Source organism: Eubalaena glacialis, chromosome 10 (assembly GCF_028564815.1).
Source record: "Eubalaena glacialis isolate mEubGla1 chromosome 10, mEubGla1.1.hap2.+ XY, whole genome shotgun sequence".
Lineage (NCBI taxonomy): Eukaryota > Metazoa > Chordata > Mammalia > Artiodactyla > Balaenidae > Eubalaena > Eubalaena glacialis.
This window is the reverse complement of record NC_083725.1, coordinates 18,139,176-18,160,897: the sequence shown is the minus strand read 5'-3', so window position 1 is coordinate 18,160,897 and position 21,722 is coordinate 18,139,176. Positions and strand designations below refer to the sequence as shown.

Sequence of the window (21,722 nt, the reverse complement as noted above, 5' to 3'; positions counted from 1 at the left end):
TCATTTTTCACTTCTCACCCCCCCAATTCTCCATTTTCAATTTTAATCAAGTTTATGATTTAAAGAATAGAATTAAAGGCTAAATGGAAAAGAACTGAAGAAGTCATCTATGACTTTTCATCTTATAAAATAAGAAGTCTTATTTCATACTTGACAGAATTTAGCCTCTATGTGAACTTTGGAGAGTTAATTTATTACTCTGTGACGTGGTATTTTCCACCATCAGGCATCTCTAAGTTTTATGAAAATCCTTCTTACCTTCAGCCTTAATTTTATTATTCTTTCCCAATCTAAAACTCTTAGCATGTAGGTTTGGGATTCTTTCTCAACCACACCCAGCCTAAGGAATCCATGTATTATGAATTAACTTTTCAGGTATCTATTGATAGAATAGCATTAGTTAGCTACTATCTTTGTGAGAATTGAGAAAATAGTCACTCAATTCATTTTTGGTGTTACGTGATTCAAATGAGGAACCTGGGTTGAATGGCTACAAGGCTCTATCTAGCTGTATTACCTTGAAAAGTTTACTTCATCTCTTTGTGCCTTGGTTTCTTGGCAAAAAAATGAAAGTATAATACTTTTGTTATGGGCTGTTGTGAGAATTAAATGACATACATAAAGCTCCATAAGAGCAAAGACCTTATCTATCTTATTCACCACTTTATTCTAAGTGCCTAACATAGTTACTAGCAGGCACAGAATAAGTGCTCAATAAATATCTGAATAAACAATGAATAATCGCCTCTAGCACATTGCCTTGCACATATTACACATAGCTACTATCCTTTCAAACGATTTTCTGTGACCTGGTTTCCAGACCTCTCACTGTATTGGTCACTCTTACAGAAGCTCTCTGGTTTGTCAATATTCTTCTTAAAATGTAGTTCTCACAATTCAATTGTTTGGTGTGAGGTAATTTTGCTTTATCTGAACGTAATTACAGACCAGAGTCCGCTGGGAAAAAGCTACACTGCCTGCTTACATAGAGTTGCCACTTTCAAAACCCACTAATTTTCTCCCAATACCACCCTTTAAACCTTGAGGTATGTATGGTTAAGACAAAATTATTAGCAGATAAGGAGCGCTCAGCCAGATAAGGGAAGAAGCAGGACAGTGCAGTATTACGGAAAGCCATGGCAACCAAGGTTTATTTTCATCACTGCACCTAATGAACAGTCCAGTGTGGTGATTTATTAGCCTCTCCATCTTGAGTACACTCCTTGATCTCCTTGATAGCAGGGCTATGTAAAGTTCATCCACAGTGCTTAGCACTGGGAAGATCTTCAAATACTATTTAAAAGTGGAATGGGAAAAGACAAACGAGAAAGCTTAAGGAAGATGCTAGAGTGAACAGATGAGCAGCTTCCTAAGAGGAGACTGTAAGATGAAGGTTTCCAATTTTTGTGTAGTTTGCGACAAGATTCAGATTAAGGAAGCTGGGACTGAATGTGAGCAATAAAGTGACAAATATAAGTGTAAAAGTTCATTTGGAACTTTTGGCAAACAAAGAAATGTAAATTGGTTTAATAATTTGAAAGAGTAGCAAGGTTTAGGTTTTGCTTTTGTTGTTTTAGTGTAGTTGCCACTTATGTCTGTAGATATTCCTTAAGAAAAAGTGGAGGAGGGGAATGGAACAAGTTTTAAGGACAAGATGATAGAAGTGTTGGGCCATGGGTGGGAGGATACGCTACAGTAATAAACCAACAGAAGTAAAGGTAAAGGGAATAGGCTGAGGTAGAAAGGTAGGCATGTAAGGAAACTCGGAATTGTAAGTCTCAAAGTAGGAGAATCTGCCAGGGAGGAGGTGTAAGACTTGGTGGAAAGCAAGACAAATTTGGATCCAGTGTTGGGAGGATAAAAGGATTATTGACCTCTGGGAAGGATGATCCCATCCTTTGTGACTACCTCAAAAAAATCTCTACTGCTCCTCCCTTCCGATCTAATCATCATGGCTGTTTAAGACCATCTGAATCAAGTAACTGTAAACATTTTACTTTGCGCTAGGCTAGAATTAACAGGACTCCCACGCATTTTTATATTAAACTGAAAAGACGTCCCTCGAAAAATAAGACTTCGGTTGCGCCAAGAAAGTATTTTAGAGAAGCCTTGTTCACAAGCTAACTGAGGGGCGGAGAAAGGTATTCATTTTAAGCTGAAAGACGGGCTGCGCTAACACCTCCAAGTGCCACCAGACGCTGTTGCAGGACACTTCTTAGGAGGTCGAGTTTAACCGCAGGGCCCGGGTAAGGTGAGAATCTGGCTCGGCGGCTTTGGCTCCGCGCCTCCTGTTCCCTTCCCTCTATAAAGCGGGTCGGGCTCCGGCCGCCACAAGGCGCCCGACGGCTCTCGGTCCGGAAGTTCAGCCGCACAGTGGACCGAAGAATAGGTTCTGGAAGAATCTCCTCGGGACTGGTAACGAGGACGCTGTCTCCAGAGACCATCGCCAACGCTAAGGCCGACGAGCTGAGGTCGCCGTGGGAAGAGCGGTAGGCCACCAGGCCTCTTCGATCGCCGGCAGACAGGCACACATAGTTCAGGGCCATCTTCAAACACTGCCCGCAGTATCTGTGTTACGTCCCACGGTCAAGGCAGGCTCTTCGCGGCTCCACTGATCAGTCCAGCCGGTCTCGAACACTGGGACCGACTTCATCGGAAGCCATCACCTGAGCGGCTGCGGATCAACAAGCCACCTTAACCCAGCGCTCTCCTCAAGCGCATGCGCAGTCCGTCAGCGCACGTCGACGCCGCTGAGAAACGACGTGATTGACGTTTACGTCTGTGACGCCTGGGAGCGCGAGGACGTGGGGTTTCTGAGAGTGCGCAGTGGATGCGTCGGCGGCGACCCTTCGGTGTTTTTCGGGAGGGGGCGATGCTGAGATGGGGGCGGCGGCAGCCGAAGCGGATCGTACTCTCTTTGTGGGCAACCTTGAAACGAAAGTGACAGAGGAGCTCCTTTTCGAGCTTTTCCACCAGGTAAGCGGCTGGGATCAGCCTTTCCCTTTCGTTTTCCGGCCCGGCTAGGGCCCGGCCCAATGGCCATCCCCGCTTTCCTGGCGCAAGCGGGACGGTTCGTCCCGGCACCCGACAGGTGGGCGGGCTGGAGGTGGGAGTCGCGCTTAGAAAGGGAGGCGCTCGCTACTTGTCGCTTTATTAGAAGGATCCTGGTTAGTTCAGTCCGAAGTAACGACTAAAGGTGGTGGAGGGTCCTCTATCGGGCACTCACGTGGTAAAGAGTCAGTGCTCTTAAGCGACCTCGTACGCGTGGGTCTTTCGTTGAGCTGTGCTTTTCCTCTTCCTGCTTTTCTCATCTTCCGCTTGTAAATTTTATTTCAATTTCTTTCTTAGTATCCGTTTTCCACTTAAGCTTCTTACGAAGTTGCAGCAAAGACAGACTCAAATACTCTGTAGGAGAGCGGCACTGTAGTGTTTATGTATTAAAATCTGTATCAAGACGCGTTAAACCTGTTCCCTCCAGTTGTCTTTCACCAACTGGTAATGTTTGATTAGTCGATACAAAAGTGAATTTTTAGTCCAAGAAAACTACTTTCTCTTACTCTTGATAAAGGTTAATTTCCACGCAGTGGGATAATGATGGATGTTGGTCGCCTTGTTAAAGTCATAAAGTGCTGTGAAATGTAAATTCAGTCGGTGATTGGGTTTCCGGTTCCTTATGGGCTCCCTCCCTCCAAGTAAGTTAATCTAATTTTCAGTCATATCTATAGGATCTTTAACCGAGATGGAAATCCGAGTGTATCCATTTTTAAAATTAGAGTCCCTGGTTACATTTTTGAATTTTTTAAACTTTGTAAAAGTCGAGTATTTTCCTGAAACTGCCTTACTGAAATTCTGAAAACTTTTTTTGTCTGTAGGCTGGGCCAGTAATAAAAGTGAAAATTCCAAAAGATAAGGATGGTAAACCAAAGCAGTTTGCGTTTGTGAATTTCAAACATGAAGTATCTGTTCCTTATGCCATGAATCTGCTTAACGGAATCAAACTTTTTGGAAGGCCCATCAAAATTCAGTTTAGATCAGGTAACTATTCACTGATGATGTTTAGGAGACAGGTTGCCGCTTTGTTTTTTGTTTTTAATTTTGTTATTTAAAGAACCTATATTTGGATGAAAATGCTTTAAGCTTTATGAATAGTAAACTTTATATATCCCTGAAAATGGGTAACATTGACAGTATGGATTTTGAAAGCTGTAATTTTAAAATGAGAGTTAAAATTTCAGTTTGGGTTTGTGAAAAGAACATAAACTTTATTATTAAAATGACTGAGTTTGGGTTCATGCTCTAAAAGCACAAGGATTATTTCCTGAAAATACTTTTCCTGACTGCTTTGTAATTTACTTTTACAAATTTTGATGCGTGATCATGTGAGGAAACTTTCCTTGTGGTGAGTCTTACAATTTAGTGTGGGGATCAGAATATTATGGCCAGATTGGGTATTTATACATTGGAAAGTACCTTATTTGGAACCCTTTGTTTTGGGTATATTTGGTATTAAACACTTAACAATTTTCACTCTGATGAACTATAAAGCAATCTACTGAAATTTGAGGTTTTCACTTTTAGCCTATGTCTACCTTTTTTGGAGTGACTGGGCTGAGGGATACAAAATTTCAAATTAAGTTTTTTATCAATAAGAATTTCTCAAATTGTTTCATTTTAGGAAGTAGCCATGCCTCACAGGAGGTCAGTTTGTCATATCCCCAGCATCATGTTGGAAGTTCAAGCCCTACTTCCACATCTCCTAGCAGGTAATATTTCTCACCTATTTTTAAAATCATTTATCAGGAATTTTTTTAGGCAGTGACCTCAAAATGCATAATGAGTGATTGGTTTGTTTCTTTATGCTCCTACCTCTTAATTCTTTTGCTATATTTGCTATGTTGGATTATAGTTATATATGTATCTATTTTAAGGGGACTATAAGCCCATTATATATAGTTCCCTTAAAATAGATACGTACATAACTATATTTATGTTCATTTGTAAAGACATACGCACACCCACATACATGTATACAACCGAGACAAAATTTCTCAAAACATTACTTAACCTTACTACTTGTAGTACCCTCTATTTTCTATTTTATTTTATTTTTTAAAAAGTCACATTAGTTTTATGACCACTAAATGGTTGTTGCTTGCAGTTTAAAAATACCTGTTAGTAAACAGACTACTGGACTAAGAGTTCATAGAATTGGATTCTAGATCTGTCTCTACCAATTGTGTAATCTTGAGCTAGTCTGTGTCCCTGTCTTTCCATTTGTAAGGAAAAGAAGTTGATTTGAATGATCTCTAAAATCCCTCTTAGCTACTGAGGATTAGAAGAGGTACCATATTTATATTTACTAATAATTTTCTTTGGGGAGGCTGATACTTTACCAGGGACAGTTTCTTCCCGGTATGTCCATAGAGCTATTTATCAATTTATGGCTTCATTCAAGAAAGAGTTAACAAATACCTGTCACCTGTCAGGTTCTTCACCAAGTCCTTTGCACCTATGATCTCATTTATTCCTCACAGTAGTTTTATGAGGCAAGGATTATTATTATCTCTACCTTATGTATGAAGAAAATGAAGGTTGGAGGTTAACTTGCTCAAGCGTGAACTGCTCATAAGCAGTGGGCTTGTTTTCAAACCCAGGCAGTGTGATTGAGCACACCCACCATGATATGAGTAGAAAGTGTCTAGAGAGATAAGTGAATGAGGACTTGAAAGAGGGCAGTGTACCTAGATCATAATGAATAAAAAATGGAGAGTAGTAGATGATACTGTTGAAGTAGATAGAGGCAGATGATACAGGGTCTTTCTTATAGGCCATAATTAGGATTTTGGAATTTCATCCTAAGAACAGTAGGAAGACATTGAAACATTTTCAGTAGGGTAGTAAGAGGAACAGGTTTGTATTTTAATGAGTTAGTTGGTTGTACTGGTAGAGAATGGATTAAAGGGGACAAGGGTCACTAGGAAGCTGTTGGTAGCAAGGTATTGGTGTTAGTAGCAAGGAAGCTATGGGAGTGAGGTTGCTGCTTTGGATTAAGGTGGTGCCAAGAGCTGGAGAGAAGTGGGTGGATATGAAAAGAGTTTGGAAGGTGAAATTGTAAGAGAGCAATAATGTGGAAAGGGTACCCTCTTAGAGTCTTTTCTTGCCAGCTGAAGTTAATTGTGTTTAAATGCTTTTCAGTATGGTTGGAATTCGAAGCATCTCTAACCACTTTTATGGACTCTTGAAAGGTATCTTAGGTGGAGGGAAAAAAAAGAGTTTTTAACCCTTCTTAGAAATTCTTGGGGAAAAAAATATACAAACAAATACTGTAGTTTTAATCAAACACTAGAGTGTACCTGATTTTTATACTCTCTGTAAGTAAAATTACACTTTTTACCCCCTTAGCATACAGGTACGTAATCCGATTTAAGAAAACCCAAAATATGGCACTTCCCTGGCGGTCCAGTGGTTAAGACTCCGCACTTCTACTGCAGGGGGCACGGGTTTATTTTTATATATATATATTTTATATATATATAGATATAAAGAAATAAAAGCTCTTTTTTAAAAAAAGTAGCTTTCTTTACAGCGTACAAATAAAATCAGTTCTGCTTAAAAAAAAGAAGAAAAAAAGAAAACCCAAAATAAAAAGATCTAAACTGTAAGATAAATCAATTGGTGATTTGATTCCAAAGGCATATTTTGAAATAAAATTAAAACCTTTGAGTTTTTCTGTAGAGCAAGTTACCTCTATAGGAAGTGAGGAATAAGGTTTAAGTCCTTAAGATTAATATTCTGTTTATGTTACAGAACTCCTTACTCCCCAAAACCTATTATTATTTTTTCTTATCTCAGTAAAGGTCTACCTAATTGCTCAAGCCAAAAATCTAGATTTTTATCCTTTATTTCTTCTGTTTCCCTCACCTGTTATGTCTAATTGATCAAATCCTTTTCATTTTAGTTCTCAGTCTAGGCCTTTGCATTACTGGCACAGGTATTGACGATTTTTTTTCTATAAATTGACAAAATTTTTTTTTTTCTATAAAGAACTCATTTCTTCTGCCATTGTAGCACCGCACAGATAATACCAAAACAAAAGAGCCTGGCTAAGTTCTTGTAAAACTGTTTACACAAAGTGAGTTTGGCGCACAGGCTGTAGTTTGCTTACCCCTGCGCTAGTCCTTCCCTCAGCTGGAGTGCGTTGCCTCCAGGTAATCTTGTTCAGCTCAAACTTCAAATGTCTCCTTTTTCGAAAGGCCATTCCTGACCAGTCAAGCTGAAGTAGAACCCCCTATCTCTCTCACCTCAAGTTGCTCTTTAGTCATTTATTACTATATCTTTGTAACCATGTGAAATTGTCTTGTCTGAATCCTTACCCCAGCTCCATGAGAGCAGACACCTTGTTGGTCTTGTTCATTCCTATCTTTGAAGACTGTGTCTTGCCCAGGATGGGTATGTAGTAAACATTTACTGAATGAATGATTCTATGTTGGTTTTCTTAACTTTTCACAGGTACGAAAGGACAGTGGATAACATGACTCCATCAACACCGATAATTCAAAGATCTTTTTCTTCTTCAGAAAATCTTCAGAGACAAGCAGTGGTAAGCTGATTTTTCAACTCGAGTTGCTAAAAAACTCGTACTTAGTTCAAACATTCATTCTTAATTCTTAAGTTCATTTCTTAAATTTTAGTTAGACTAGCATGATCTTTGTAGATCACTCATTTTAGTTTTCACTGGGCTGAAATATATATTTAAAAGATTGAAGATAAAAAGAACTGCTTGTCACATTTGTATTTTTCTTTAACCGTTGTTGGTGTGATATGTGTGTGTGTTGCAAATATTGGATACTCATTCTCTGATGTTCTTGCAACCTGTGCCGAGTAACTTCTTATCATGTACTGTCTTTAATACTTAATACGTTAATATACTACAGTCTTCTAGACCACCTCCCTTGTGAACATGCCATTTTTTTCTGTAATAATATCACCAGTGATAAAATCTTAGGTATCTTTTTTTGTTGCATCTTTGTCTTTGATCAGTCTCCAGATCCTTCATTTTTTTCTTTTTCTTACATTTGTTTCTTCCTTTTTATTTTCTTTGCCCAAATCACAATCTTGAATTGTGGTCCCTAGGCTTTTGTATTGCACAGGTCTGCAGAATAAAAATATAAGTGAAATAAAATAAAATTGGGAGGCCAATATAAAGAGATATCAACTCTTATAAACATGTTATATATTTTCCTTATTTTGCTGTAGACCATTAAAAAAAACCCATCATTTGCTAATGTCTGTCCACAGGCAGAATTTGGGAACCACTTGTCTAGTCACTTAGTACTTATATCTATTTTCTTCTCACTAGTCCATCTCACACACCATTTCAAAATTACTATTATAACTCTGTTTTGCTTATCTTCCTGGTGATTTTTTAATATAAATTTATTATTTTATTTATTTATTTTTGGCCGCATTGGGTCTTCGTTGCTGCGTGCGGGCTTTCTCTAGTTGCGGCTAGTGGGCTTCTCATTGCGGTGGCTTCTCTTGTTGTGGAGCATGGGCTCTAGAGTGAAGGCTCAGTAGTTATGGCGGCGCATGGGCTCAGTTGCTCTGTGGCATGTGGGATCTTCCCAGACCAGGGCTCGAACCCGTGTCCCCTGCATTGGCAGGCGGATTCTTAACCACTGCGCCACCAGGGAAGCCCTAGCCTTGTGTTTTTTTTTTTTAATTATTAGCACCTTTAATTATTATTAATTAATTAATTAATTTATTTTAGCTATGTTGGGTCTTCGTTTCTGTGCGAGGGCTTCCTCTAGTTGCGGCAAGCGGGGGCCACTTTTCATCGCGGTGCGCGGGCCTCTCACTATCGTGGCCTCTCCTGTTGCGGAGCACAGGCTCCAAACGCGCAGGCTCAGTAGTTGTGGCTCACGGGCCTAGTTGCTCCGCGGCATGTGGGATCTTCCCAGACCAGGGCTCGAACCTGTGTCCCCTGCGTTAGCAGGCAGACTCTCAACCACTGCACCACCAGGGAAGCCCCTAGCCTTGTGTTTTTGCTCCCACTATCTGATTCCAATAAACCTTTCTAGCCTACCGTCCATTAGTCATGGCTCATGAGATCTATAACCTGTCTTAGCCAGAATTACTTGCTATTCTATGAACCTATTCTGTGTTTCCCTGTTATTTTTGTTTGTGCAATTTTCTTTCCTTGACATACCTCCCCCTTAAAATAGTTTCTTTAAAAAACTCCATCTAGGGAATTCCCTGGTGATCCAGTAGTTAGGACTCCACGCTTTCATTGCCGAGGGTGTGAGTTCAATCCCTGGTTGGGGAACTAAGATCCTGCAAGCCGTGCGGCATGGCCAAAAAAAATAATTCCATCCATACTTTTAATACTCAGATCATATGTCGCCTTCATTAAATCCTTCCTAAAGATACTGAGCTTTTGCTTTTAATGTGTTCATCATACAGTGATTTACATTATAGTCATTTTGTATTACTTCTTCCTTTCTAAATTGTATTCTGGAGGATGAAGAGTAGTAGTTATGTACAGATATCTTGTAGGTATACATTGGAATGAACGAAGCTATTGTACTACTTTAGTTGTGTTTACCTTAAGATTCAGCTAGGCAAGAATGATTTTGCTTTTCCATTATTGTGTTCGTTTAACCATGGCTTGATATCTGTTGCCTTTGCTATCTAGAAATATTTGTGGTTAACACATTTCCTTCTTTTTCTCTTCACTCAGATGAACAATGTTTTGAGACAGATGTCATATGGAGGGAAATTTGGTTCTCCACATCTGGATCAATCAGGATTTTCCCCATCAGTTCAGTCACATAATCACACTTTTAACCAGTCTTCAACCTCCCAGTGGCGCCAAGATACACCATTATCACAGCGAAAAGTCAGACAGAATTCTCATCCCTATGTAGTGGATAGACATTATAGCCGTGAACAGCGTTACACTGATCATGGGTCCGACCATCATTACAGAGGAAGCAGAGATGATTTCTTCTATGAAGAGAGAAATCACGATGGCTGGAGCCATGACTATGATAACAGAAGAGACAGTGGTAGAGATGGAAAATGGCGCTCATCTCGACACTAACAAGTGTTAAAAGGATGTTTTCATAGGGTCATTCTAGGCCCTTTTTGTTAAGTTGTTTCTGGGAATGTTTTCTTAAACTCTATAGTGCAGCTTTACAAGTTGCCACGTTTCTTTATAAAATTTTTAAAACCTAATTGCAGTCCAATACAGAAATGAGAATTGTGGTTCTAGTTTTATTACATTAATAACCTTTCACCTCAGGGTTTTAAGAAGAGGAAAGGGTTTTATGCTAAAGAAAGTGCCACAATTCCTAATCATTTTAGACAATTGAGGAAGGGATGTATTATATGGATTAGTTGTATTATGAAGCAAATATTTTAATTATCTGTTATCTTTTTGTATTGCAAGAAATTTCTTGTTAGGGAATCAGATTTTTGGTGTATATAATGGAAAACATTCAAGTTGATAGTCTGAAATGACTCAGTATTTTGTTACTAAATGAGAAAACGTAAATTCAGTGATTCATTTTACTAACATTTGAGAAAACCTTTTGGTCAAGTTTGGGGATAAATCATATTATTTAACTTAGAGAACTTAAGTGTAAGTTCTGTGACATGATCTTGAGTTTTACTGTAAGTGAGCATACAAGTATACATCTACACATGCTGGTTCATTATAAAATTTTAGAATTTGCTCATTAAATCATGTTCGATGTATGACTGAAGTCACTCAGGAAGTTAAATATCTCTAAATGTATTTTTTTTACAGTAAAAATACAGTGTTAATGTAAATCTTTTTCTGGAAGAACAAAAATGTAAATGCATAGTCAGATAAAATAGTAAAATGTTTTACTGAAAGTATTCTTTTTTGGGAAAAAAAGGTTCACGAAACCTTTAAGTGCTGCCTCTATCACTCAAATTTCTGAAATTTTAACATGTTCAAAGTGCAAGGGCACATTTTATTATGGAGATTGTACAGGGTTTTTTTTGTTTTTGTTTGAACATTTGAAAGAATTTAGTCTAAAACACTTTGATTTAAAATTTTTAAAATCTTGTTTAACAAAACTTTTATGTATCAATATGCCATTTCCCTTTCATTGTAGAACTTGTTTATAAAAATTCATTCCTTGAAAAATTTGGATCCTTTTTAATATTAACCACAACATTTGTACTATGTTGCTTTTTAATATATTGAAAACAAAAAGGAGGGGTGTGTCTTTTTTTTTGACGTCACTAACATTGTACACAAAAAGCTAGCAGCATACTTTTATTCAGTGATTGCATGGTGTTAATTAGAGTATCCTGAAATATACCTTTTGAACATATCAAACATATTTTAGAATCAGATTTTCAGTAACAAATGGTTTATGTTTCTGAGCACTGTAAACTAATTTAGTTACTCTCCCTAGTCTCTAGGAGTTTGTACATTTGGTTTTCTCTGTTTCTAAATGCATGTAGCTTTTCTGAGTCCACGTAAATGGAGCTAGCTATCCAATTACTCAGCACAGAACGTTAAAATCAAGTTTCTGTTTGCTTAAGCAGTTTCATAGTAGAAGGATTTGTTCCCAATGAGCCTGTTACTTTCAGGTGTCTTACCTATATGAAAATTTACTCAGTAGCATTTGTAGATATTAACAAAGATTAATACTGCTTTATTGCAACTTATCTGTGGCTCAGATCTGTTCGTATTGATTCACAGGTGACCCTGGTCCAGAATAATTTTTTTCTTTTTTAATGGTTTTTGGGACACCCCTTGTGAGGTTCCAATGAATCTTTTTCACTTCATCCTCATCTAGTTGAAGGTAACCAAACTAAATATATGTACTGTGTAAAGAGATAGAACAAGACAGCCACAAAGAATTGAATATAGCTGGTGAGACAATTCACCGAGGTATTGAGAGCTGCAGGAGTAGAAAGGAAGAGTGTTTTTATGGAAAGCAGCTTCTCCCAGAGTGTTCCCTGAAACAGTACTCTCACAAGGTGTTCTGCAAAAATAACACGGTTCTGTAGTCAAATGTATGGTAAACATGTACTATCTAACACTGTGACTTTCTCTTAATGAGAAAGTGCCATAAAGCTGACAAGTGCTGCAGTAATGTTTATACCTAACAGTACTTTTTGAACTTGACCCTTATTTTACCCTTTTATACATAATACATTAAGATCTCCCCAAAGAATCTCTGACTCCACCCTTCTCCATCCAATCAGTCATCAGAAAATTTTATACCACTTTCTGATTATGTTGTGTAGGCCCATCTTATCTGTATCCACTGCCACCATCCTAGAATGGGCAATCATCATCGCAACAGGGTTATTCCAACAGCACCCTAATGTTTACGTACCAATTTATGTATTCCTATAGTATTCCCTGTATTTCTCTTACAGCCTTTTTATTGTATTAAAATTTTATTTTTATTTGTATCTCTCTAGATGTCTCCATGAAGTCCAGGACCTCATCTTTTTCACCACTGAATTCCTAGTATTCAGTGCCTGGCATATATATAATACACGGTAAATTTTTGATGAATAAATGAAGGAACATTTGTCAAATAATTGAATGAAGAAAGGAGGCTTCAACACTGAAAACTTCTTTGGTATGGATTTCCGAACCCCGAACCATCATTGCATCCTATTATAAAAATTGTATCACAACATACTGTGCCTTTAATACACTCTAGAATTCTATTTGTTTTTCAAATTTTTAAGAAGTTACTGGATCTGTATTCATGAGGTTTTCTTAAAATAATTGTTTACCTTAGTTGGGTTTTGGAATTGTGGTTCTGTTAGTTTTGTAGAATGAATTTATATCTTTTTTTGTTTGTTTGTTTTTGTTACAATGGCATTTAGTTTATTCTCCTCATCAGTATCACTGATATTCTCATGGTTCACATTTCCCCGTGCGGCTCCTCTTACAGTAGTTAATGTGCAATCTCACTTATGGGCCCGGGGAGGAGGGGCTTGGTCCAGGGCAGGGAGGGTGTTGGCACTCCAGGCAGACAGGGCGGGTGGTCTGTGCTGCGTGAAAGATGTGGGTGAATGGGCGGCCGGGGGAGGTGGAGGGGGGCCCCCAGAGTCTTTTTTGCGTTGGTCGGTGATTCTCCATTCATGTTCCTTCCTGGCTGCCCGGGGGGTGGGGGTCCATGCAGCTCAGGGCAGGGCAGGGCCAGGGGAAGGGAAAGCAGGAAAAGCAGCAGGCCACCCAAGAGCGGGGAGGGCAGGCCGGGAGGGTGCAGGGGTGGCTCCTGGGGTAAGGCACAACCCTGTCTTTGGCTCTCCTGGTGAGGAGTTTCCTCCCCTGCGCCCCTGCCCAGCCCCTCTTCCCCGCCCCCTCCCCAGACCTCTACACACAGTCCAGGGAGCCAGGGGCACCTCCTGGAGTCCCTGAAACAAGAGGGCTCTGCCACCCAACCCCGTGCTGCAGGGGCTCAGAGGAGGGACGGGGCAAGCCCCACCCGAGGGCAAGGCGAGGAGGGACTGGACAGGGGCCTGCCCAGGACAAGGGGGTGGGGAGGGAGAAGACCCCAGTCCCAGAGAGCTGGCCCCCGCTAAGGCCTGGAAGGAGGGGAGCGCCTGGGGACTCCTGCTTCCTTTGGGGGTCTGGCTGGAGCCCCAGCCCACCCCTCGGCCTTGGTCGGCCCGGCAGCTTGCCAAGTGACCAGGATATTGTGCTTTGGGATCTACGCTGGGGTGGGGTGTCAAGGCCAGGATGAGGGGGCAGGGGAGGTGCGACTAAGGTGCTCGTGCTTTAGCTGGGGCTGTCGACCCTCCCACGCACTCGGGCCGGCTGAGGGCTAAGGTACTGGGGCTGGGCCAGGAAAGCAGAGCGCCAGGGCCCCGCTGGACTGACCCACCCCCTCGCAGCAAGCAGATGTCAGGAAGGACCCGCTCCCCGCAGGCTGGCAGGGGCCCCTTGGGGGGGGGGGGCAGGCCTCCAGGTCAGATCCCAGTGGTCCAGCTGGCCCCCACCCCACCTCCTGTAATCCCCTTGCCTTTGGAGAGAGAGGCTGCTGGGAGCAATGGGCTAGTCAGACTGCGCGGAGACAGAGGCCGTGAGAACCAGGGCTAGAGACAAAAATGTGAAATTGCAAAGAAATGGACACCCAGCGTGTGTGGGGAGGGGTGCGGGGGGGGGGGAGTTAAAAAAACAAAAAGAACCCTCCAAGTTTACACGTAGAACTCAAAAAATCCACAAAACCACTCGCGGAGCTAGGCAAGGATAGAAAGCGACGAATGGTAAAAGAAGATTCGGCAAACAATCTTTAACCATGAATCGGACCCGGCCCTGCCGGGAGCTGGACTCAGCCAACTGGACAAACCAGGGACACGCTTGCAATGTAGCCCTTGGGGGGAGGCCCTGGGGTTGAGTGGGAGCCGGCCAGACCCACGGGAGCCCAGGTAGAGCGGAGCCTGGGGGGACCCCCTCGGCAACGCGCGCTCTCACTCCACACACACGCGCACATTCAGCCTGCCCCCGTCTCCCCACTCCGTCCTGCCTTCCACAGCCCCGAGGACCGAAGGGGGCATCAGACACGGTCCCACTGGTTTGAAAAACAAAAGGAATCTTATACTTCAATATTTCATTAGCTAAAAACATGTTTTAAAAAGTATGTACAGGGGCTGGGGGCTCTGCCTTGGGGGTGGGGAAGGGAGGGAAAAGCAGCAGCACCCCCCAGCCTGCTCCCCTGGGCTCCACCCCTGGTCCTACTGCCTCTCACGTCTTCATCTGTTTAAAAGCAAAACTTCTACACACGCACGCGCGCACACACACACACACATGCACACCCACACGCTTCTGCGAGCCCCGGAAACCTCTCCTTCTATCCTCAGAGACCCTCGGTCTGTCCCCAAGGGCCCCCCTCTCAGGACCTGCCCCTCTCAGGCCCCAGGGGGCTGGTGGCGGCAAGAGAGGATGAGCACAGGTGGCGGAAGAGAAGGGCGCTGGGCCTGCCACCGCCCGCCACCTTAGGTTGGTCATGGAGTTTCCCTGAGCCTCAGTTTCCTCAGCTGTAAAACGGGCAGTCCTCACGGCCTCGCCTACCCCAGCCCCCAGGCGCAGGGACAGACGAGGGAGACAGGAAGGCGCTTTTGGAAACGTGGAAGCACTGGGAGGTGGTGGCCGGAGGGGTCCTGAGAACCCGGGGCCCCTGTGAGTCCCAAGGGGCTGCAGTCGGGGGCGGAGGCTGAGGAATGCTCGGGCTAGGTGGCCCAGGGCCTGGGAAGGGGGTCTCTCCAGGCCCCCCAGGCCAGCCCCTCCCTGTGCCTGGCCTGGTGAGTGGGGAGACAGTTGCTAGGGGTTAGGAGAGGGAGAGCAAGAGCCCCCTCGACTGTGCACGAGTGCGTGCTAAAGAAGGCAACGCAGACATCGCACCACCTGCCGTCCTCTCCCAGCCCGGATCCCCGATCGGATTGGGGTCAGGGGGTGGGACGGGGGGGGGGCGGGCAGAGGGGCCAGGAGCATGCAGTGCCCCTCGCGGGTCCTGGGGAAGGACAGACAGTAGCTCGTGCCCAAAATGGCGGGCGGGTGTGACAGGAGGGGGAGTGTGACGCCCCGCGGGAGGGTCCGGTGGAGGGTACTGGAGGGCTTCCTCGGCCGAGGGGCCGGCCTCGCCGTCATGGCTGGCCGTCTCGAAGCCGTACTCCACACCCGTCATGTCCGGCTCTATCTTGCCCGTGTAGCTGACGAAGGTGGTGTAGGCGTCACCCTCGGCCTAAGCGGCTTGACCTTGGGGGTCCAGCTTGCCGCACTCGGATGCGATTCCGGGACTCGGGGGCCACCTGCTCAGGGAGGGCCTCCACCTTCTTGGCGGTCTGGACGACATTCATCATGCGGTACATGGCAGACATATTGCACATCTGCCGGTACTGCTCGTCTGTGCCCTCCTCGCCCGCGTCCTCCTCCTCCTCGTGGTAAGAGCCGCGGCTGTCGCTGGTGTAAGCGCTTGAGATGCCCGGGCTGGTCCGCTCCGACGTGCTGGGCCCACTCACCGCTCCGCCTGCCGCTGCCGCCATGCCCCTCGCCGGCTGCCCCGGCCCCCCAACCCCACCCCCCCGCCAGCCACTCCGGCGCGCTGTGCCGCCGCCACCCCCTGGGCCTGCTGGGGCAGCCGGTTGGCGGCCAGGTCCGGCGCGGAGAACTTGGCCATCTTGCGGCTGCCGTTGCCACTGCTGCCACCGCCGGCCTCCTTCTGGCTGCTGTCGCACAGCCGCTTGGCCACGGGCGTGCACTGCACGGAGTCCGACTCCTGCTGCTCCGTCTTGACGCGAGACGCCAGGGGCAGCGGGGTGCAGCGGGGTGCCGCAGGCCGGCCAGCTCGACGTCTGCGCCACAGGGCTCTGGGGCTCGGACGAGGGGGCCTCCTCGGCGTGCAGGCCCTGGGAGTCACAGCGGGGGGAGCCCACCTTGAGGAAGAACTCTGTGCCCTGCTCCATGATCTCCTGGATCTGCAGGAAGCCCGCTGTGTACACGAGCAGGAACTGGTAGCCCATGTTCATGCTCAGCCGGCCCGTGTAGCAGAAGCTGAGGCTCTGCTGGAAGGACTGGGGCTGCGCAGCCGCCGGCATCTCCACCGCCGCACTCCGGCTGCTGTTGGACAGGCCCCGGAAGTAGGAGCTGCTGGCGGCCAGCAGCAGGGCCCTTGACCACCACCGAGACATCACAGTACGGGCCCTGCAGCCTCTGCTCCTTGAGGCACTCCAGAATGCTGTGGCTGAAGTTTGGGATCTGCATCTGCAGGGTCTGGGCCATGGCGGCGGCGGCTAAGCCGTGGCCGCGCTCCGGGGGCTCCCGGCCAGCTCCGCAGCGGCGGCTGGGGCCGGGCCTGGGCCCGGGGCGCGCCCCCCTGCCCGGGAGCTACGGACTCCGCGGCCCCCGCGGCCTCTGCTTCAGCAGCAGCGGCAGCCGTGGCGGCCATTCATTGTGGGCCAGCTGAATTTATATCTTTATTAAAAATCAACATTTCCTTTGTCTTTCCAGGTTAATGGATATAGAGTTGTACCTAGTATTTCTCATAATTTTTGTAAACCTCTCTCTCGAGTTATATATAGTCCAGTTTTAGTTCCTGATATATTTTATCTTCCCTCCCACACCCTGTTCAAGCTTGCTAGAGACTGTGCTGTTACACACTTTACATTTATGTGTGTGTGTGTGTGTGTGTGTATGCACATACCCCACACAGAATTTTGTTTGTTTGTTCTTTGGGGGTTTTTTTGTTGTTACTGTCGGTATTAAAACATAGATTTTCTTTTAAGAAGATTTAAATAAGAAAAAAATCTTAACATATTTTTCCAAAGTTACCATTTCTGGAGCTCTTCATCCTTTTGTGTAGCTCCATTTATCCATTTGGTATTCGCCTGCTTGAAGAACCTGTTTTGATAGTTCTTATAGCGCAGTCTTGCTGGTGATGAACTCTTTTAGCTTGTCTATGTCTGAAAAAGCCTCTTTCACATTTGTTTTTGAAATATAATTTGTCTGGGTATAGAATTCTAAGTTGACAGTTTTTTCTTTTCCCCTTTCAATACAGGCATACCTTGGAGATATTGTGGGTTCGGTTCGAGGCCACCACTAGAAACTGAATATCACAGTAAGTGAGTGACAAATTTTTTGGTTTCCCAGTGCATACAAAAGTTATGTTTATGTTATACTGTATTCTATTGTGTACAATAGCATTATGTCTAAAAAACCCCAGTGTGCGTACCTTAATTTAAAAATCCTTTATTGCTAAAAAATGCTAATCATCTGAGCCTTCAGCGATTTATAATTTTTTGCAGGTGGAGGGTCTTGCTTCGATGCTGATGGCTGCTGACTGATCAGGGTGGTGGTTGCTGAAGGTTGGAATGGCTGTGACAGTTTCTAAAAATAAGACAACAATGAAGTTTTGCTGCACTGATTGACTCTTCCTTTCACGAATGATTTTTCTGCAGCGTGCAATGCTGTTTGATAGCATTTTTACCCACGGTGGAATTTCTTTCAGAATTGGAGCCAATCCTTTGAAACCCTGCTCCTGCTTTATCAAATAATTTTATGTAATATTCTAAATCCTTTGTTGTCATTTCAGCAATCTTCACAGCATCTTCACCTGGAGTAGATTCCATCTCAAGAAACCACTTTCTTTGCTCATCCATAAGAAGCAACTCCTGATCTGTGGAAGTTTTATCATGAGATTACAGCAATTTCGTCACATCTTCAGGCTCCACTTCTAATTCTAGTTCTCTTCCTATTTCCACCACATCTGCAGTTACTTCCTCCACTGAAGTCTTGAACCCCTCATTCATTCAGGTTGGAATCAACTTCTTCCAAACTCCTGTTAATGTTGATATTTTGACCTCTTCCTCTGAATCATGAATGTTCTTAATGGCATCTAGAATGATGAAGCTTTTCCAGGTTTTCAGTTTACTTTGCCCAGATCCATCTGAGGCATCACGGTGTCTATGGCAGCTATAACCTTATGAAATGTATTTCTTTTTTGTTTGTTTTTGTTTTTGTTTTTTTGGCCGCGCCCCATGGGTTGCGGGATCTTAGTTCCCCCACCAGGGATCGAAGTGGTGCCCCCTGCAGTGGAAGCGTGGAGTCTTAACCACTGGACTGCCAGGGAAGTCCTGAAATGTATTTCTTAAATAATAAGGCTTGAAAGTCATAATTACTCCTTGATCCATGGGCTGCAGAATGGATATTGTGTTAAATGGATGTTGTGTTAGCAGGCATGAAAACAACATTAATCTTGTCCATCTCCATCAGAGCTCTTGGGTGACCAGTTGCGTTGTCAATGAGCAGTAACATTTTGAAAGAAATCGTTTTTTCCTGAACAGTAGGTCTCAACAGCGGGCTTAAAATATTCAGTAAGCCGTGTTGTAAATAGGTGAGCTGTCATCCAGGCTTTGTTGTTCCACTTATAGAGCACAGGCAGAGGAGATTTAGCATAATTCTTAAGGCGCTTAGGATTTTCAGAATGGTGAATAAGCATTGGCTTCAATTTCAGGTCACCAACTGCATTATTCCCTAACAAGAGAGTCAGCCTGTGTTTTGAAGTTTCAAAGCCAGGCATTGACATCTCTCTAGTTATGAAAGTCCTAGATGGCATCTTCTTCCAATATAAGGCTGTTTCATCTACATTGAAAATCTGTTGTTTCATGTAGACACCTTTATTAATTAACTTAGCTAGATCCTCTGGATAACTTGCTGTAGCTTCCACATCAGCACTTGCTGCTTCACCTTGTAAATTTATATTATGGAGACGGCTTCTTTCCTTAAACCTCATGAACCAACCTCTACTGGCTTCAGACTTTTCTTCTGTAGCTTCCTCACCTCTCTCAGCCTTCATAGACTTGAAGAGAGTTAGGGCCTTGCTCTGGATTAGGCTTTGACTTAAGGGAATGTTGTGGCTGGTTTGAATCTTCTATCCAGACCACTAAAACTTTCTCCATATCAGCAATAAGGCTGTTTTGCTTTCTTGTCATTCATGTTTTCAGTGGAGGAGCACTTTTAATTTCCTTCAAGAACTTTTCCTTTGTATTCACAACTTGTTTAACTGTTTGGCGCAAGAGGCCTTGCTTTCAGCCTATCTCAGCTCTAGACATGCCTTCCTCACTAAGCTTAATCATTTCTAGCTTTTGATTTAAAGTGAGAGATGTTTGACTCTTCCTTTCACTTGAACACTTAGAGGCCATCGTAAGGTTATAAATGGACCTAATTTCAATATTGTTATGTCTTGGGGAATAGGGAAGCCTGAGGGGGGAGAGAGAGAGAGGTTAGGGGACATTTGGAATACACACACTTATCGGTTAAGTTTGCCATTTTATATAGGCACAATTTGTGGCACCCCAAAACAATGACAATAGTAACATCAAAGATCGCTAATTACAGATCATGATAACAAATACAATAATAATTTAAAAGTTTGAAGTATTGCGAGAATTACCAAAATTTGACACAGAGTCATATGAAGTGAGCAACTGTTGGAAAAATGGTGCCAATAGACTTGCTTGACACAGGGTTGCCAGAAACCTTCTGTTTGTAAAAAAAAAAAAAAGCAATATCTGTAAAGGGCAATAAAGTGAAGTGCAATAAAATGAAGTATGCCTATATTTTTAAAATGTCCCCTTGCATTTTTTCCTATAAGAAATCTGCTATCATATATGAAAGAGGGACTCTTTCATAAGGGACTACTATGAACAACTGCATGCCAACAAATTAGATAACTTAGATGATGGGACAAGTTTTTAGAAAGTTGCAAACTACTGAAACTGACTCAAGAGGAAACAGAAAATCTGAATAGACATAACAAAGAAGTTGAATTAGTACTCAAAAACTACCCAAAAAAGAAAACCCAGACCCAGCTGGCTTCACTGATAAATTCTACCAAATATTTAATAAATAATACCAATTTTTCTCAAACTCTTCCAAAAAATAGAAGAGTAGGAAACACTTCACAACTCATTCTATGAGGCCAGTATTACTCTCATCACAAGAACCAGAAAAACATATAATAAGAAGATCAAACCACAGAGCAATATATCTTGTAAATATAGACACAAAAATCCTTAATAAAATAGCAAACAAAACAACCAGAGGTATATAAATGGATTATATAACATGGCCTAGAAGGATTTATCTTAGCAATGTAAGATTGGATTAGCATCCTAAAATCAATTAATATACCACACCCTATCAACAGAATAAAAGATAAATAAAAACCTCAGAATCATCTCAATAGACACAAAAAAAGCATTTAACGAAATTCAGCACACTTCATGATAAAACAGTTAAGGTAATAATGAAAAGGAACTTTCTCAAACTGATAAATGTCATCTATAAAACACTCAAAAAAGGATTTGCCTATTCTGGACATCTAAGCAGATTCATATCTGTCCTTTTGTGTCTGGCTTTTCATATTTATCATGTTTTCAAGATTCATCCATGTTGTAGCATGAGACAGCATTTCAATCCTTTTTATGGCCAAATGATATTCCATTGTATTGATATACACTAGATCTTCATTACTTGCGGCTTTCTTATTTGTGAATTCCCCTACTCACTGAATTTTATTTGTAACCCCAAAATCAAAAGACTGGTGGTGCTTTTGGAGTCATTTGTGAACTTGCACACGTTATATATACATAATGTGTCAATTTTCTCTAGCTGGTTTTGAGCCATTTGATTATAATGTGCCTTGACATAGTTTTTTTTCATGTTTCTTTTGCTTTGGGGTTCATTGAACTGCATAGATCTGTGGGTTTACAGTTTTCATTAAATTTGGAAAAATTTTGGCCATTATTTAAAAATATTTTTTTTTGTCCCCATTTTTTTCTTCTTTGGAAACTCTAATTAGGCTGCTTGACGTAGTCCCATAGCTCACTCATACGCTGCTTCTTTTTTAGATTATTTTTTCTCTGTGTGTTTCATTTTGGCTAGTTTCTATTGCTATGTCTTCAAGTCCACTAATCTTTTTTTCTGCAGTGTCTAATCAGCAATTAGTTCCAATATAATCTTCATCTTAGACACTGTAGTTTTTCTCTCTAGAAGTTTGATTTGGATCTCTATTTTTCTCATTTTTTTTGGTAAGCTTTATTGAGGTACAATTGATAAAACTATAAGATATTTAAAATGTACAATGTGATTATACACACACACACACACACACACACATTGTGAAAGGATTCCCCCCATGGAGTTAGTTAACACATGA

General features: G+C 42.8%; 3 protein-coding genes and 1 pseudogene across 6 annotated transcripts; 1 reads left to right on the top strand and 3 right to left on the bottom strand.

Moving 5' to 3' along the window:
- Positions 1–2,112: 2,112 nt before the first annotated feature.
- On the bottom strand, positions 2,113–2,655 carry C10H11orf71 (chromosome 10 C11orf71 homolog). Its single transcript, XM_061202752.1, has one exon. The coding sequence runs from the start codon at positions 2,544–2,546 to the stop codon at positions 2,151–2,153; it is 396 nt and encodes a 131-aa protein (XP_061058735.1). The 5' UTR covers positions 2,547–2,655; the 3' UTR covers positions 2,113–2,150.
- A 157-nt stretch (positions 2,656–2,812) lies between these two features.
- RBM7 (RNA binding motif protein 7) lies at positions 2,813–11,196 on the top strand. Of its 4 annotated transcripts, none has more exons than XM_061202520.1 (6): positions 2,891–2,976; positions 3,569–3,692; positions 3,873–4,035; positions 4,676–4,763; positions 7,510–7,600; positions 9,740–11,196. In XM_061202520.1, the coding sequence occupies exons 3-6, from the start codon at positions 3,975–3,977 to the stop codon at positions 10,100–10,102; spliced, it is 603 nt and encodes a 200-aa protein (XP_061058503.1). In that variant the 5' UTR covers positions 2,891–2,976; positions 3,569–3,692; positions 3,873–3,974; the 3' UTR covers positions 10,103–11,196. The 4 variants fall into 4 exon arrangements, with proteins under 4 accessions (XP_061058501.1, XP_061058503.1, XP_061058505.1 ...); XM_061202521.1 differs by lacking the exon at positions 2,891–2,976 and adding an exon at positions 3,114–3,236; XM_061202518.1 differs by lacking the exon at positions 3,569–3,692 and having other exon boundaries at positions 2,813–2,976.
- Positions 11,197–13,770: 2,574 nt separating this feature from the next.
- LOC133099792 (proline-rich protein HaeIII subfamily 1-like) lies at positions 13,771–15,692 on the bottom strand. Its single transcript, XM_061203671.1, has 3 exons — positions 15,410–15,692; positions 14,828–15,306; positions 13,771–13,950 (listed from the first exon to the last, which is right to left on the bottom strand). Exons 1-3 carry the CDS (start codon positions 15,690–15,692, stop codon positions 13,771–13,773), a joined length of 942 nt encoding a protein of 313 aa, XP_061059654.1.
- Positions 15,693–15,738: 46 nt separating this feature from the next.
- On the bottom strand, positions 15,739–16,786 carry LOC133099791 (nucleus accumbens-associated protein 1-like; annotated as a pseudogene).
- Positions 16,787–21,722: the final 4,936 nt, after the last annotated feature.